Source organism: Microcaecilia unicolor, chromosome 5 (genome assembly GCF_901765095.1).
Source record: "Microcaecilia unicolor chromosome 5, aMicUni1.1, whole genome shotgun sequence".
Classification (NCBI taxonomy): domain Eukaryota; kingdom Metazoa; phylum Chordata; class Amphibia; order Gymnophiona; family Siphonopidae; genus Microcaecilia; species Microcaecilia unicolor.
Window position 1 is genome coordinate 174245123 of NC_044035.1, and position 18650 is coordinate 174263772.

At 45.7% G+C, this 18650-nt stretch overlaps 1 protein-coding gene across 1 annotated transcript in view; it reads left to right on the top strand.

Moving 5' to 3' along the window:
• Window positions 1–18650, top strand: part of HYDIN (HYDIN axonemal central pair apparatus protein) — a 2443906-nt gene that overhangs the window by 1756821 nt on the left and 668435 nt on the right. Inside the window, exon 76 of the mRNA XM_030205004.1 lies at window positions 10936–11134. Coding sequence (XP_030060864.1) covers window positions 10936–11134 — 199 coding nt within the window. The remainder of the gene's footprint in view (window positions 1–10935; window positions 11135–18650) is intronic.

Genomic DNA, 18650 nt, shown 5'->3' on the forward strand with positions numbered 1-18650 from the left:
CCATTCGAGTTGTGTATCCTCAAGGCCCAGCTCACCTTGAGCTTTGCAGGAGATATAATCCCTCACCCTCCAATAATGAAACTGGTGATAGGAGGGTAACCCTTATTCCTCTAGCAATTCTGAAAAGGACAGTATTTTCCTAATCTTGTATAACTGAGATGCTCTATAATGATTTCATTTCCAGCCTCTCAGTTCAAACCTTCCAGATTGCGAGATCATATCATCTTTGTCAACAACATTGCTCAGCTTTGTAATCACCTTTGTGGGCATTCCTATTGCTTTCAGCAGCGAAAATGTATAACTGCAACAGGAATTCTCTGTATACAGCAGTAGAATGCAGCCACATTTTCCCTCCCCCATGTCCCCCTAAATTAATGCAATGGAATGCAACAGCTATGTTATTGACTGAAGCATTGGAGGCAAACATTGCCATCAAGAGAGTATCTGTGTGTGAGGGAAGAAAAATTTTACATAAAGCACAATATTTGTCTTACAAAAACAAAACGACAAAAAACAAAAACAGCAATTCCATACTGGCAAATTATCTGCTAAATATATTCAAATATTCTCTTCCAGAACATACTTTCAAAGAACACTTGGCTAGGTTCCATCCTCTATGGCATTATGTAGTTCCCTCGCAAATTTAGATAAGGAGCTCCTACCCAGTCTTAATAACCATAAGGCCCTAGCTAATGCCATATGTAGAAAATGTCTTATGAAGGCACTGCTACATGTTCTTCTGCTGAACACTAACGAGTGTAGAAAGCATCTAGTCTGTTCGACTTCAAATACTTTTGGAGAGTGCATCAAGAGCTTCTGCCATCACTGTTAGGCCTGCAAGCTCTCATAGTTGCAGGTATCAGGGCTAAGGGAACATGTGCAGGATAGGCTCACTGATGTGCCCTACACTGAAGGAGTCAGTTTAGGGATAAAGACAAGGAAGTGATTGATCTGTTAAAATGCCTTTATTCTATGCCTCAAATGCTTATATCCCATTCCTCAAATGCTTTTTGTTGATACCTGTGATCCATGCTTCCCTTCAAGAAGTGAACCACAAAAGAGATGGGTTTTTCCTCAGAGCGTTGTTTTGCTTTGTTTCCCTACCCTATCAACAGCAGAGCTCAAGCCCTCACACATATGATCACAGAAACTCTAAGTCTTATAGGATAAACCAGCCAAAACCATGGATGATTCATGTATCTGGAGAGCATTGTATGCTAGTCTCTGTTTCAGGCAACCCACCCATCATGAAAAGGCTGAGGTTTTACAAAAGTCATTGGCTCTAAATAACTTCAGACCTCTATTTCCTCCAGATTATAAAAAAGGGTTACGGATTTAATTATTGGAAATCACACTAAATCCCCCTCCAAATGTGGATTTAGATAAGAACATAAGAATAGCCATACTATGTTAGACCAATGGTCCATCCAGCCCAGTATCTTGTTTCCAGCAGTGTCCAATCTAGGTCACAAGTACCTGGCAGAAACCCAATTGCTAGCAACATTCCATGCTACCAATCCCGGAGCAAGCAGTGGCTTTCCCCATGTCCATCTTAATAACAGACTATGGACTTTTCCTCCAGGAACTTGTCCAAACCTTTTTTAAACCCAGGTACACTAACTGCTGTTACCACATCCTCCAGCAGCAAGTTCCAGAGCTTAACTATTCATTGAGTGAAAATATATATTTCTACTATTTGTTTTAAAAGTATTTCCATGTAATTTCTTTGAGCATCCCCTAGTCTTTGTACTTTTTTTTTTTTTTTATATATTTTATTGAAAGTATAACAGTGTACATACTTATCAAGCCAATTACATATATCTCTTAATTACTGCTTCCCCTTGAACCCCAGTCCCATCCTCCCTCCCTGCCCCCCTCAGTCCAGAGGTGATGATTCTTGTTCTTTATATTGTTCATATAACGACCATATTTTTGTAAAGGTCGTTATGGAGCCTTTCCTCTTGGCCGTTAGTTTCGACATCTGATATATAAAGTCTACTTTTTGAGTCACTGTATGTAATGCTGGTACTTGTGCTTGCTTCCAGGCTCGTGCCAACGCTAGTTTAGCTGCTGCAAAGTATTGAGTAGCCAGTCTATGCTGTCCACTGGGCATTGTCCGAGGTCTGAAGTGGAGTAGGCAGTGCTCTGCTCTTTTTGGATACGGCTGCTGCAGTACAATAGTTACCCGCTCCACTACCCTATCCCAGAATGTTTGCACCTTCTCACACTCCCACCATATATGGTAGAATGTGCCCCTATGGCCACACTCTCTCCAACATTGTCCTGAGTATCCCGGATATATCCTTTGTAGCCTGTCTGGGGTGGAATACCACCAGTAGAATATTTTGAACCCGTTTTCGTTTATCGATTGCGCTGGAGATGCTTTAAGGAGATACTTATAGTTACTCATCCATGTTGATCTAGGATATGTGGTTTGTACCGCCTTCTCCCATTTCGTGTGATAGGTCACCTGGGGATCAGTCCTTCCCAACAGTGCCAGATATATCCGGGATATGCTCCCTCTGCCCCCTCCCCTCCGCATCGCTGATTCTAGGGTTGTTTCTTCTAGATCTAATTCATCTTGTGCGCGCTTTCTAATGAAGCTGCGCAAGCAACAGTAATATACAAGGTCTCTCTCTGTTAGCCCATATTCTTCTTAGAGTTCAGAGAAGCTGATCATAGTCCCCTCCGCCCAGACTTGGCCTAACGTACGTAGGCCTGCTTTAGCCCATTGGTCAAAAACCTTTTCTGATCTCACTAATGGGAAGCCCGCCGCCCATCTTATTGCCGTTTGTCGGTAATGTGTCCTTTCGGGAAACATGCGCCTTCTGATTTGCAGCCATGTCTGAAGCGGGTGTTTTAGGGCCAGAGGTAATCTCTGTAATATGTGTGTCAGCTCTTTTCCCGGTATCCATAAAATGTCTTCTAATGCGTATCTGCCTATCCATGCTCTTTCCCAATGTATCCATTTCTTCAATGCCCCGGGGCCCCACTCCGCCAAGTTTCTTAATTGCGCTGCTTGGTAGTAAAAATAGAGATTGGGCACTCCCATACCTCCCCGCTTGCTTTTCTGATACATCATACTTCTTCGCACTCGTGGTGGGCGTTTCCTCCAGATATATCTAAATATCTTTTTATGTATTCGTGTGAAGAAAGATCTAGGAATTGGGATGGGTAAGGCCAGGAACAGGTATAGGAGCTTGGGAAGTAACATCATTTTAATGGCATGTATGCGGCCTTTCCATGACGTGTTAAGGCCTTCCCATCTATCCAGGTCTTGAAAGAGTTCATCTATCTTTTGGGGAAAGTTAGCCTGAAAAAGCCCCTCCACCTCAGGAGTTATCTGTATTCCCAAATACTTGATGGATTTTTGTGCCCATATGAAGGGAAACGCTGCCCGCAAGCTTGGTAGCTCTGCCTCAGGTACTGTAAGATTTAGCAGAATAGACTTGGCTAGATTGGGTTTAAATCCTGACATCGCCCCATAGTATGTCATATGGTCTATCACCTTTTGTACCGATATCGCGGACTGTGTAAGGGTTAGCAGTATGTCATCTGCGAATAGCATTAGTTTTTGTTCTTTTTGTCCCCTCACTATTCCCTGTACTTCCACATCGCTCCTCAGTATGCATGCTAGTGGTTCAAGGGATAGGGCAAAAAGAAGCGGTGAGAGGGCGCATCCCTGCCGAGTTCCCCTTCCTAGCGGAAATGTCTTTGTATATGACCTATTAATTTTTAATGTCGCTAGAGGGCGTTTGTATATTAGCTGTAGCCATGACATATATCTTCCCGATATCCCCACCTGCCGCAAAACTGCAAACAGGAATGACCAGTCGACTCGGTCAAATGCTTTTTCTGCATCGATGGAAAGCAGCAGTGCTGGTATTTGGTCATCCCGCGCGTATTGAATAGCATGGATAAGAGTTCGAATGTTGTCAAACGTTTGTCGCCCGGTTATGAATCCTGCTTGGTCTGCATGTACTAGATGGGGTATCTGCTTTTGTAATCTATGGGCCAGTATTTTTGTGAAGAGTTTATAGTCTACATTAAGCAGGGATATCGGGCGGTAGGAACCGCATTGTTTGGGGTCCTTTCCTGGCTTTAAGAGTAGAGTGATTGCTGCCAGACTCCACGACTGTGGGATCTCTTGGGCCTCTCCTAGTTCGTTGAATAGCCTCAGTAGGATTGGCGCTAGTGTTTCGCAAATAGTTTGTAGAATCGTATAGGGTACCCATCGGGTCCCGGAGCTTTACCATGGGCACTATCTCTTATTGCCCAGGTGATTTCTTCAAGCGTTATAGGGGCTGACAGGGTCTCTCTCTCTCTCCTTCTCTCAATTGTGGAACACCGCTATCCTGTAAGTATTGTTCTGCTCGTGCTAACCCTAGTGTTGGTTCTTTCTCATATAATGATGTGTAGTAGTCTATGAAGGCTTTCTGTATTTGTTCTATCTGTGTGACATATTCTCCAGCTATGTTCTGTATCCCCCCTACATAGTTGCGCTGGGCTTGCTTTTTAAGTTTATTGGCCAATAGTCTACCCGCTTTGTCCCCGAATTCAAAGTGTTCTTGCTGGGCCTGTTGCAGTTGTGCGGCTAGGCTTTCTAATTGAAGCTCATTTAGTTGTAATCTCAATTGGTGTAGCTGCTCTGCCGCCTTGACGTCTGATGGATGTTCTTTGTGAGTTTGTTCTAGCCTTTTGAGCTCCTTTCTGATGTTTGTTTCCCGTTCTATATGAGTTTTTCGTACATGGGTGCGTAGTGCTATTAACTGTCCTCTAACCACTACCTTGAGACCCTCCCATAGGCTTGCTGCCCGGATCCCTCCTACATCATTAAACTGGAGATATTCAGTAATATATTTTTCTATCTCCAGGATATTTTTCTCATCGTGTAGTGGGGCTTCATCCAGGCGCCAGTATCTCGGACCTACAAATATAGGCCCCACGTTAATTGCCAATACTACTGGGGAATGGTCGGCCCATGTACGTGGTTCTATATGTACCACCTGTGTCTTGTTCGCTATAGTGACATCTCCAAGCCATCCGTCTATTCTGGAGTATGACTTAAATTTGGGGGAGTAATATGTGTAGTCTTTCTCATTTCCATGTTTTTCCCTCCAAATATCTATCAACCCCCATCGGGCTATGAACATTTTCAGCAGTTTCCTATCTGCTTTTGCATATGTCGCTGAGCCTGTCGAGTTGTCTATGGGCGGATGGAGTGTGACATTGAAGTCGCCCCCCACGAGTAAGTGTCCCTGTTGGTGTTGTTGCAGCAGCTGCTCTATCCTTTCCCAAAATGACCCCTGGCCTTGATTAGGAGCATATACATTTAGGATCGTATATTGGCTATTACAGAGAGAGACCACCATCAACACAAATCTGCCTTCTTTATCTCTTATGGTTTTTATAATTTGCCAAGGACGAGATGCCGAAAGCGCAATCAGTACCCCCCTCTTCTTAGGTGTTTCTATGCAAGAGGAGAATCTTATAATGGGGTATCGTCGGTGGCAAACTAGTTTCTCATGACATTTTTTCAAATCGGTTTCTTGTATGCAAATCACATCAGCATTTAAGCGTAGCATATCTTTAAACATACGTTTTCGCTTTATGTGTGAATTGAGCCCTCTTACATTCAGTGTGACACAGTTCAATTCTTTAACGGCCATGTTCAATTATATCTCTGCATGCAGTAGTACCTCTGATATTCCCCCCCCCCCCCCATCCCCTGTTGCCCACCCCTCTCCCCTCCTCCCCAGTAACCATATTAGACATGCCCCTCTCACCAAATGTGGCATGTCTGGCAGGGAGGTGATATGTAACCCATGAACATTACCAGCCGTTTATGCTCGTCTGTCCCTCTGTCCTAGAATATAGCAACCATGTCAGGTGTTGGCGCTCTCCTCAGTATGCGAACTCCATCTGTGGTAATCCATCAGCGGGGATCGGTCCCTGCGTGTCCTGATTGATGTCTTCTTAGGCGCCCTCGCCCCTGTGAGGCCTGCTGCCATTTCGCTTTGTTGGCCTTTGCAGCGTTTGGTGGGTGGTTAGGGCGTGTTGCTTCTGCCGATGTTCCCTGCTCCATGTGTTCTCACGCCTCTTCCATTGAAGTTATCCTGCATTGTTTGCCTGCTTTGTAAAACATCAGGGCAAAGGGGTGCTGCCATTTATATTTGATCCCCTCCGCTCGCAAGCTTTCAGTGAGTGGTCTTAGCGCTCTTCTACGTTTTAGGGTTGTAGTTGATATGTCTTGAAACAGGTCCAGTGGGTAGGTATTCCATATGATCGGGCCGTTCATCCTTGCTTTATGCATAAGGTCTTCCTTTACTTTGAAGTCAGAGAAGCATGCTATGATGTCCTTGGGCGCATTGGTCTGGCGTGGCCCCAGCGTCCGGTGTGCGCGCTCTATTTGTATATCGCCGGGCGACACTGTTCGCTCCGGCGTGGTTAAAATCTGAGCCGCCAGGGCCTTTACCACCTGCTCACAGTTGTTATACTCTGGAAGTTCCAGAAGCCCCCGTATTTTGATATTAGACCTGCGACTCCTGTTCTCCAGGTCTTCGACTTTGTCGGTGAGAAAACGTATGTCTGATTGCTGTTCCAGCATGCGGTTTTCAATGCTATTTAGGGAGTCCGCGTGTTCCTCTAGTCCTGCTTCGGTCTCGGCGACTCTATTTCCCAACTCGGTTATTTCTACTCGAAGCTCCGCACCGAGTTGCGCAAATTCCTTGCGCATCTCTTTCATCTCTGATTTAATATCTTGGAACCAGCTTTTCAGTTGTTTCCATTTATCTGGGGGGATATCACTATTCCCTTCTTCCCCACGTTCGTTCCTTAGCGGCGGGGACCGTGATCGCGTGTCATCTTCGCTCGTGACTGGATCTGCGGCCTGCATTGTTGGCGTCGAGTCCCGCTGGCTGTAGGCAAACGCATTTAGATCTGGCGTTTTCGCTTTAGCACTCGACATTTCCGTGAGCACTAATTTCTCGCCTTATTAATGCGCCGTTTCAGATTGTTCGAGGGTTCAGATTATCGCTGTATAGTCTGTTTTTCTCGGCTGGTGTTCAGGAGCTCCGCTTCTAGACCTCCATTGCGGAGCGTGACGTCACTTCCCCCGTCTTTGTACTTTTTGAAAGAGTGAAAAATCAATTCACTTCTACTCATTCTATACCACTCAGGATTTTATAGACTTCAATCATATCCCCCCTCACCCATCTCTTTTCCAAGCTGAAGAGCCCTAATGTCTTTAGCCTTTCCTCATATGGGAGGAGCTCCATCCCTTTTATGATTTTGGTCGCTCTTTGAACCTTTTCTAATTCCGCTATATCTTTTTTTGAGATATGGCAAACAGAATTGAATGCAATACTCAAGTTGAGTTTGCACTATGGAGCAATACAGAGGCATTATAATATTTTTGTTCTTATTTAGCATCCCTTTCCTAATAATTCCTAGCATCCTGTTGGCCTTTTTGGCCACCGCCACACACTGGGCAGATTTCAGTGTACTGTCTACAATGATACCTAGATCTTTTTCTTGAGTGCCTACTCCTGAGGTGAACCCTAGCATCAGGTAACTATGATTCGGATTATTTTTCCCAATGTGCATCGCTTTTCATTTGTCCACATTAAATTTCATCTGCCATTTGGATGCCCAGTGTATGATAGTGGTTCACCTAGTTTCTTCAAAGATCTAATATGACTGCAAACTGGACATATGTGAATTGTATCTTTCATTTAGGACTTTGGGATGTGTTAATGATATTAGTTATGATTTTGGGAATTTAGGTTTGGTTAATTAGGGAAGGATGTTATAAAAATATTAATTAGAATGTTATTATTAAAAGTTTGTATTTACAATAACTGTAAAATTAGGAAAGAAAGTCTATAGGATAAATAAAACGATTGTCTCTTATAATAAATATAAAGCATTATACCTTACCACAATATACCTCTATGGAAAATATGAAGTTGGACGGATGGAAGGGTTGATTGGGAAATGCTTATAAAACATTTTCATTTTTGAAATTTCCCTAAGTTTGCTGTACTACTGTAAATAAGGGACCTGTTTTGTGCTCAAATTATCGCTTGATTTGCTTGATTGCTTTCTTTTTCCAAATTCTAGCTCAAGACAAGTTACACACAGGATATAGATAGACCAGAGAAAAGATAATCAAAATAGTTCAGGGTTTAAAAACATAAGAAATACCCTAATGGATCAGACCATATATCCATCATGCCCAGTATCCTATTTCTAACGGCGGCCAGTCCAAGTCTCTAAAGCTGTTGTTAGAATTGTAAACTGCCTAGATCTACTCATTAGTTAAGGCAGTATAGTAAATACTGTCTAAATAAATAAATAAATAGTGAACAGCTATACAGGGACTATTTTATAGAGATGCATAGGAGCCTAGGAGGCTTGTTTTCAAAAGAGAAAACGTTTAAAAAGTGGTTTAAAGCAGTATTTGGATATTTTGTATGCCAAATTGCTATTTTTGAATTCTATTTTGCAGATGTTTATCTATACAGTTCATCTGCAATGCATCCAAATCAGAAGGGGACTTGTTGGGGCAGAATTAGGACATTCCTAACACTTGGACATTTTTCTGCCATAATGGAACAAAAAGAAAACATCATGGAATAAAACTAAGATGTTTTGGGCTAGACCTGTTTTAGTAATGACTAACGTGCCCTAAATGACCGGATGACCACTGGAGAAATAAAGGAATGACCTCCCCTTCTCCAAAGCTCACTGACCCCCGTCCCACCCCTCAAGATGTGAAGGAAACAGTACATACCAGCCTCTATGACAGCCTCAGATGTTATGGCCAGTTCTATTAGAGCAGCAAGCAGGTCCCTGGAGTAGCCTAGCAGTCAGTGCAGTGCACTTTGGCAGGGCCGTGCCTAGGGTCTCCGGCGCCCCCCTGCAGTTGGCCCCGCCCCCCCGAAAACGATCGCTACACTACCCGCCCTCTTCTCCCCAGATCCTTTTCCTTTTTGTTTAAATTTACCTCTGTCCGGCGGCAGCGTAGCGTTAGTGAGAAGGAGGCGGCGCTCCCCTGCCCCGACGTGTTAGTCTTCCCTTCGCTCAGTGTCCCGCCTTCTTCTGACATCATTTCTGATGTCAGAAGAAGGCGGAACTGAGCGAAGGGAAGACTGACACGTCGGGGCGGGGGAGCGCTGCCTCCTTCTCACTAACGCTACGTTGCTGCCGGACAGAGGTAAATTTAAACAAAAAAAAAAAAGGAAAAGGATCTGGGGAGAAGAGGGCGAGGTAAGCATGGTGCGGCGGGGCGCCCCCCAGAGGATGGCGCCCTCCTGCCATGCTTATGTTGCTTACCGTGTTGGCACGGCCCTGCACTTTGGAGAAGGGAAACCAGGCCCATAATCCACTCTTAACTGTTACACTTGTGGTGGAATGTGTCAGCCCCCCCCCCCCCCCCGCAAAAAAACCCACCAAAACCTCACTTGTACCCACATATAGGTGACACTTATAGACATAAAGGCTATTGTTGTTGGGTATAGTAGGTTTTTGGTGGATTTTGGAGGGCTCACCATACAATATAAGGGGTACAGTGAGATGTCTACCTGGGAGCTTTTATGTGAAGTCCACTGCAGTGCCCCCTAGGATGTCCCACTGTGTGTGTTTAATTTGGCCATTTTTATTTTCAAAAATGGACCAAAAGGATAAACGCACAGAGCATAAAAACATCTTGCAAGTGGCCATTTCAGAAAAAAAAGATAGACAATTTGCTGTTTCGAACATCACTCTATTCACCACTTCGATTCTGGATGTTTTGAGCAAAACATCCAAAGTCAGACTTAGACATGTCGAAAATTCCCCTCCACGTGTCTAGAAGATTGCCTCTGAAAAGCTACAAAAATTGCATTCAAAATGAAGCTGTGGCTACAGTTTGGTCCACCCATTTTGTTCTGTAGCTTGTAGGCTTCTGTAATAACCTTTACAGCCATATCTCTCCTATGTTACAAATGCAAGAAACATCTGAATATTACCTTCAAAAATATGTTACACAACATGCCATTAGGATTTAATTATCTCTCTTCTGGGATTGGAGGTAGATATTGATTAGGAGAGGGGAATGTGATGATCCCTGAGGCACCTCTGAGTCACGGGGCTTCCAACTGTTCTCACCATACCAGAATCCTTCATAGGAAGTGGGCAATCATTTTATGAATCCAGAGCAAATTGCTCCTAAAGTGGAAGTTGCCAAAGCTGTAAGTCAATATAGTAATGGCTCTTGGATGCATCAACACACAAAAGTACAAGGCAAGAAGTGCAAGAGTGCGTGCAAATTATTTCACTTGTAATTTTTACCAGTGGGAAAAGTAGGAGGGTTGAGAAGTGGAGTTAGATTAGGGTGGTGGTGGGGCTATGGAGGCTCATTTTCAAAGTATATAGACTATAAAACAAGGAGGCAGATCATATAAAAAGCAGCCTTTAATAAAGTTAAAATGCTCCCAGGTTAACAGTTATCTGTGCCCAACATGGCCATGTTTCACCAGTAATAATGGCTACGTCAGGGGCAGAATAAACCAGCCAGTGTATACTGCACACTTCACCTAGTCTGGTCCAGCAAAGTGATACAATAAAGGTAATGTTGTACCTGGAGGTGTGTAGATATACATTGTACAGTAGCAACCTGCATAATTTTGAATTGTGCCCCCTTAAAATACTAGGATTGAAGAGTCTCAGTAATTTGTGTTTTGAAATCATGTTATCTTGTGGTAGGCCTAGGGTTTTCTTAAAATTGATAGGCGGTCTTGAATTTAAAAGTTTGTGAGACAGAGAATCTGTTAAGTTGTGCTGCCACACCGCAGAAGTTTTGTCCAAAATATGCAGAGCAAATATGTACATTTTCAGATCACTACTTGTTAATTGAAGAGCACAATTGTTGAAAGAGTGTGTTTGCCTCTGCAGAAAGGACACAAAAACCCTTTTCCTGCGGAACAGCACTCTACTGGGTGTAGCATGGCGTATCACAGGAATGGATAATCTGGGGGATGATTTTGTTCTGTCTCAGGACCAGGGTATTATTTTGCCTCGTTCTGAGTTCAGCCTGCAGATTCACTTCAGAGGCACAAAGGCTGTCAACATAAAGCGATTCATCCGATTGGAGGTAAGTCTGAATCTTTCTGGAAACCAGAATTGTCAGCAAAAGTTATTGTTTCATGAAAAAATTGTTTTCTATTGTATAATATATATTTTATTATCTGAGAAGAAATTTTCTTGATTTACTAATACCATATATTCTTAACCATCAAATCCTTTTGAAGTGATTAGAATCTTTCTGGTACTGTTATGATTCTCTTCTCACCTGACAGGGTAAATCATTTGTTTACTCTTTCCAAAAATAAAAGGACTAGGGGACACGCAATGAAGCTACTAAGTAAGTAATTTAAAAAAAATCAGAAAAAAATATTTCTTTACTCAATGGGTAATTAAACTCTGGAATGTATTGCCAAAGAATGTGATAAAAGCAGGTAGCTTAACAGGGTTTAAAAAAAGATTTGGCTAATTTCCTAAAAGAAAAGTCAATTTCTAAGATAAGCAGTACAAAATACTATAAGCATTACTAATAAGCATTATACGCATACTATACAATCATCAAAGATTGATCAGATACACCACACCTCATTAAAATGACAACAACTTAAACAAAGGGAGAACACCAACATGCGATCTACCACCACAGAATGCAAAGAAGAGTCCAAACAAAATCACCTTAACAAAGAAACGGCAACTAATAAAAGTCCACACAACACCAGATGCAGAAGACCCATTCCAAACAATCCAAGTGGGCTACATCAACGCCAGATCCGCAGTAAACAAAACAGCAATACTAACAGACTGGATTATGGCAGAAAACCTTGACCTACTCTTCATCAATTAAACCTGGATCCACGACCAAAAGGACCCCATAATCCTAGACCTGTGCCCTCCAGGGTACAAAATCACACACTAGACCAGAAAGGAAAAGAGAGGCGGAAGCATAGCACTAATCTATCGATCCCACTTTACCACCGAAACCACTGCCGAGTCCATGACACCTCAACTTGAAATTGCCTCAATCAGAATCCACAACAAAACCCTACGCGATCAATTGAATTGTGTCTTGTTTTACAGACCTCCAGGTAATTGGAACGAAGGCCAGACTAACTTCATGGACTTCATTTCAAACATGTGTAACCAACTCCAATGTACTAGTATTAGGAGACATCAACCTTCACTTAGAAGACCCAAACTCAATCAACGAATGAGAATGTAAGGAATTCCTCCACCTATGGGATCTCAAATGTCCACAAATGCAAGCAACCCACGTCAAAGGGCAAACACTTGATCTTATCTCACACAAACTTTCAACAGACCAGAACCTAATAATAACAGATATTAAATGGACAGAAATACCCTGGACTGATCACTACAAATTAAATTTATCCCTACACTGGCAGAAGAAGGGTTCACACCAATGCCCCGAGGACAAGCAGGTTGCTTGTTCTCACAATTGGGTGACGTCCACGGCAGCCCCCAGGAACAGAAATCTTCCTAGCAACAAAAAGTTTGCTAGAGCCTTCGAGCGCGCGGGCGCGGCCATCTTCCCGCCTGTTGCATGAGAGTCCCGCTTAGTTCTGTTTTCTCCGCGGTTAGAGAGTGACTGCTTGCGGTCTCTCTCCGTTCGCTCTGAAAGAGCCTTCGCTGATTTTTCAGTTTTTTGTCTCCTTTTACTTCGTTTTCTTTTTCTTTTATGTTGTTTCCCTTACATATAAAAAAACACCTTTATTTCTTAGTTTTGGTCCTTTTAAGTTGTCTTTCGCTTACGTCACGGCCCTCTTAGGCTGCGCGTACGCGTTTTTCACATTTTTGTGCCTTTATTTTTGGCACAATTGAGAATTTTGATTTCACCGCTGATATTTTTCCATCCATGTTATTGAGCACGCCCAGTGGCTTCAAGAAGTGTACTCGGTGCAACCGGACTATCTCAGGTACCGACCCCCACGCATGGTGTCTTCAGTGCCTTGGGCCCGACCATCGCCCAGACGCATGTAAGTTGTGTCTTAGCTTGAAAAAGCGTACACAGGCATCGAGACAAGCTCAGCGGGACCGACCTTTTGGAGCTTCGTCCGGTTCTTCGGCGTCAACGTCGACTTCGGTACCGAGGACGGCGACGTGAATATTGGCACCGGAGATGGCATCGACTTCAGGAGCACAGGTAATGGCTGTCCAGGGACCACACGCTGGGAGCCGTCGAGTGGGTCTCCACCTGTCTCGAAGACTCTTGCTGTGCAGGCCCACCGGGACCAACCACTCTTGGACCCAACCCTGAGGAGGCGTGTGGATTCCACATCCTCCTTGTCGGTACCGAGGAGTATCGATGACGTGCATCGAGCGAAGACGAAGAAGCATCGTCATCGGTCTCCTTCTAAGCACGGTACCGGGAGCTCCGGGACGTCGAAGGATTCGGCACCCGTGAAGCGCCAACGCCGGGAGGATCGCTCACCCTCCATTAAGGAGGTGTCAGTGTGTCGGTCTTTGGGCAGCCTGATACCGCCTCTTCGACCTCACCAGATTCTGGACCCGATTCCTGCACCGACCCCGCAGCCTTCCTCGACAGCGACTCTGGACGAGCGCATCCGAGCCATTCTTCCAGGTCTGCTGGAGGAGTTGCTGCGTCAGCCTGTTCCGGTGCCGGGGGTGCTTGCACCCTCGGTACCGTCGATGGAAGCGGCAGCTGGCTCGAGGCCTGTGGTGAGGTCCCCGACGCCAGTACCGCCTATGGAATCAGCGGCGGCTGTCACCCAGGTCGACTCCCCGTCGACTTCGCTGGAGGGAGCTTCATCGCCGCCGGCATGGGAGTCAACTTCTCTGCAACGCCATCGGGGACATGGTTCTTCGGCGTTGAGACGGGCCCAGTTTCGGACTGCAGTTCGAGAACTCTTGTCCGATACCGAGGAGGATGCCTCCTGGGATGAAGGAGAAGATCCCAGGTATTTCTCTTCCGAGGAGTCTTATGGTCTTCCTTCTGATCCCACTCCTTCGCCAGAAAGAAAGCTTTCTCCTCCGGAGAGTCTTTCTTTCTCTTCATTTGTCCGGGAAATGTCTATGGCTATTCCCTTCCCTGTGGTTTCTGAGGATGAGCCCAGGACAGATGCTCGAGGTCCTTGACTATCCTTCGCCACCTAAGGAATCATGCACTGTTCCTTTCCACAATGTCCTGAAAGAGACACTTCTAAGGGACTGGATGAAGCCATTCCCAAAAGAGCTGAGTCCCAATATCGGATTCACGGAGAACCTGAGTTGATGAAGTCGCAGTTGCCTCACGACTCTATGGTTGTGGATTCCGCTCTCAAGAGAGCCAGGAGTTCTAGAGATTTTGCCTCGGCGCCCCCGGGATGGGAATCTAGAACCCTGGACTCTTTTGGGAGGAAGGCCTATCAGTCCTCTATGCTCATGTCCACAATGTGAAGCAACTGGCAGACTTGGTCAACAAGCTCCCTCCGGGGCAGGCCAGGCCTTTTCAGGAGGTGGTCAGGCAGCTGAAGGCGTTTCGTAAATTCCTGTCCAGGAGTGCTTATGACACTTTTGATGATGCATCCAGAATCGCTGTCTAGGGTATAGTGATGCGCAGACTCTCATGGCTTTGTGCCTCTGACCTGGACAGTCGAGTTCAGCGGATTGCGGATGTCCGTTGCCGGGGAGATAATATTTCGATGAGAAAGTCGAGCAGGTGGTCGATCAGCTCCACCAGCAAGAAACCGCTATGGACAATCTCTCCCGCCGGGCGCCTTCAGCTTCTACCTTATCAGGTAGACGATTTTTCCGGGGAAGGAGCAATGCTCCCTATGCCTACAATAAGCATAGGTACAATCCTCCTTCCCGACAGCCTTCTCAGGCTCAGCCCCAGCACGCTCATTCTCATCAACAGCGTGCGCCCAAACAGGTCCCTGCAGCTCCCCAGCAAAAGCAAGGGATGGGCTTTTGACTGGCTCCAGATGAGCATAGCCGCTATAAAAGTGTCTGTGCCGGGTGATCTGCCGGTTGGGGGGAAGTTAAAATTTTTTCACCAAAGGTGGCCTCTCATAACCTCTGACCAGTGGGTTCTCCAAATAGTCCGGCTCGGATACTCCCTCAATTTGATCTCCAGACCTCTAAATTGCCCACCGGGAGCTCAGTCCTTCAGCTTCCAGCACAGGCAGGTACTTGCAGAGGAACTCTCCACCCTTCTCAGCGCCAATGCGGTCGAGCCTGTTCCACCGGGGCAAGAAGGGTTTGGATTCTATTCCAGGTACTTCCTTGTGCAAAAGAAAACAAGGGGGGTGCATCCCATTAGGTCCGAGAAAAGTTCAGGATGGTTTCCCTGAGTACCCTTCTTCCCATGATTCAAGAAAACGTTTGGCTATGCTCTCTGGACTTAAAGGATGCTTATACTCACATCCGGATACTTTCAGCTCACAGGAGGTATCTTCGATTCCGTCTGGGAGTGCAGCACTTCCAGTATTGTGTGCTGCCCTTTGGTCTCGCGTCTGCGTCCAGGATATTTACAAAATGCCTGGCAGTAGTTGCAGCGTCGCTACGCAGACTTGGAGTGCATGTGTTCCCTTATCTCGATGATTGGCTGGTGAAGAATACCTCGGAGGCAGGAGCTCTACAGTCCATGCAGATGACTATTCAACTGCTGGAGCTACTTGGGTTTGTTATAAATTACCCCAAGTCCCATCTTCTCCCTGTTCAAAGACTGGAATTTATTGGAGCTCTGCTGGATTCACAGACGGCTCGCGTCTATCTCCCCGAGAAGAGAGCAGACAATCTTCTGTTTCTAGTTTCCATGGCCAGAGTGTCTCAGCGGATCACAGCTCGGCAGATGTTGAGACTTCTAGGCCATATGGCCTCCACAGTTCACGTGACACCCATGGCCCGTCTTCACATGAGATCAGCTCAATAGACCCTAGCTTCCCAGTGGTATCAGGCTGCAGGGAATCTTGAGGATGTAATCCAGCTGTCCACCGAATTTCACAATTCCCTTCAGTGGTGGACAATTCAATCCAATTTGACCTTGGGACGTCCTTTTCAAATTCCTCAGCCTCAAAAAGTTCTGACAACGGATGCATCCCTCCTGGGGTGGGGAGCTCATGTAGATGGGCTTCACACTCATGGAGTTTGGTCCCTCCAGGAAAGAGGTCTTCAGATCAATCTCCTGGAGTTGCTAGCGGTCTGGAACGCTCTAAAGGCTTTCAGAGATTGGCGGAGTGGCCTAGTGGTTAGGGTGGTGGACTTTGGTCCTGAGGAACTGAGTTCAATTCCCACTTCAGGCACAGGCAGTTCCTTGTGACTCTGGGCACTTAACCCTCCATTACCCCATGTAAGCCGCATTAAGCCTGCCATGAGTGGGAAAGTGCGGGTACAAATGTAACAAAAATAAAATAAATAAATAAATAAAATTCAGATAGACAATCAGGTTGCGATGTACTACATCAACAAGCAGGGGGGCACTGGATCTCGCCCCCTGTGTCGGGAAGCCTTCCAGATGTGGCTTTGGGCTCACCATCACAGCATGTTTCTCCAAGTCACGTATCTGGCAGGCGTATACAACAGTCTGGTCGACAGGTTGAGCAGGATCATGCAACCTCACGAGTGGTCACTCAACTTGCGCATAGTGCGCAAGATCTTACTTCATTGGGGGAAGGGTCTTCTGTATGCATATCCTCCCTTACCTCTGGTGGGGAAGACTTTACTGAAACTCAGGCAAGACCGCAGAACCATGATTCTGATTGCTCCTTTTTGGCCGCATCAGATTTGGTTCCCTCTTCTTCTGGAGTTGTCCTCCGAAGAACCGTGAAGATTGGACTGCTTTCCAACCCTCATTACTCAGAACGAGGGGGTGCTTCTGCATCCCAAACTCCAGTCTCTGGCTCTCACGGCCTGGATGTTGAAAGCGTAGACTTCGCCTCCATGGGTCTGTCTGAGGGTGTCTCCCGAGTCTTGCTTGCTTCCAGGAAAGATTCTACGAAGAGGTGTTACTCTTTTAAGTGGAGGAGGTTTGCTGTCTGGTGTGACAGCAAGGCCCTAGATCCTCGCTCTTGTCCTACACAGACCCTGCTTGAATACCTTCTACACTTGTCAGAGTCTGGTCTCAAGACCAACTCCGTAAGAGTCCATCATAGTGCGATTAGTGCTTTTTATTATCGTGTAGAGGGTAAGCCTATCTCTGGACAGCCTTTAGTTGTTCGCTTCATGAGAGGTTTGCTTTTGTCAAAGCTCCCTGTCAAACCTCCAGTGTCATGGGATCTCAACGTCATTCTCACCCAGCTGATGAATCCTCCTTTTGAGCCACTGAATTCCTGCCATCTGAAGTACTTGACCTGGAAGGTCATTTTCTTGGTGACTGTTACTTCAGCTCATAGAGTCAGTGAGCTTCAAGCCTTAGTAGTGCATGCGCCTTATCTCAAATTTCATCATAACAGAGTAGTCCTCTGCACGCACCCTAAGTTCTTTCCGAAGGTGGTGTCGGAGTTCCATCTGAACCAGTCAATTGTCTTGCCAACATTTTTTCCCCGTCCTCATACCCGCCCTGCTGAACGTCAGTTGCATACATTGGACTGCAAGAGAGTATTAGCCTTTTATGTGGAGCGGACAAGCCCCTTCAGACAGTCCGCCCAAATGTTTGTTTCTTTCAATCCCAACAGAAGGGGAGTCGCTGTTGGGAAATGCACCATTTCTAATTGGCTAGCAGATTGCATTTCCTTCACTTATGCCCAAGCTGGGTTGACTTTTGAGGGTCATGTCACGGCTCATAGTGTTAGAGCCATGGCAGCGTTGGTGGCCCACTTGAAGTCAGCCACTATTGAAGAGATTTGCAAGGCTGCAACGTGGTCATCAATTCACACATTCACATCTCACTACTGCCTCCAGCAGGATAGCCGATGCGACAGTCGGTTTGGACAGTCAGTGCTGCAGAATCTGTTTGGGGTTTAGAATCCAACTCCACCGCCCTAGTCCCATTTTTATTCTTTTCCAGGCTGCACTCTCAGTTAGATGTTCTGCTTCTTAGGTCAATATTTGTTATGTCCTCACCGTTGCGAGGTCCAATTGACCTTCTTTGTTGTTTTGAGTGAGCCTGGGTGCTAGGGATACCCCATCAGTAAGAACAAGCAGCCTGCTTGTTCTCGGAGAAAGCGAAGATACATACCTGTAGCAGGTATTCTCCGAGGACAGCAGGCTGATTGTTCTCACAAACCCGCCCACCTCCCCTTTGAAGTTGTCCTGTTCTTTGTTATTGCTTTATAATTTAACTAAGCGGGACTCTTGCGTGACAGGCGGGAAGATAGCCGCACATGCACGGTGCGCGCGACCATGCGCTTGAAGGTCTAGCAAACGTTTTGTTGCTAGGAAGATTTCCGTTCCTGGGGGCTGCCGTGGACGTCACCCAATCGTGAGAATAATCAGCCTGCTGTCCTCTGAGAATACCTGCTACAGGTATGTATCTTCGCTATACAAGAACACACATCCTACAGCACAAGAGGTCAAGTAGACACGTAAACATTCTGGCAGCAGATATACAACAATGAATGGACAGCACAAACAGACTCCATATATTACCTCGTGGAATGGGCTAAAAGATGCAAATGCATACAAGATGA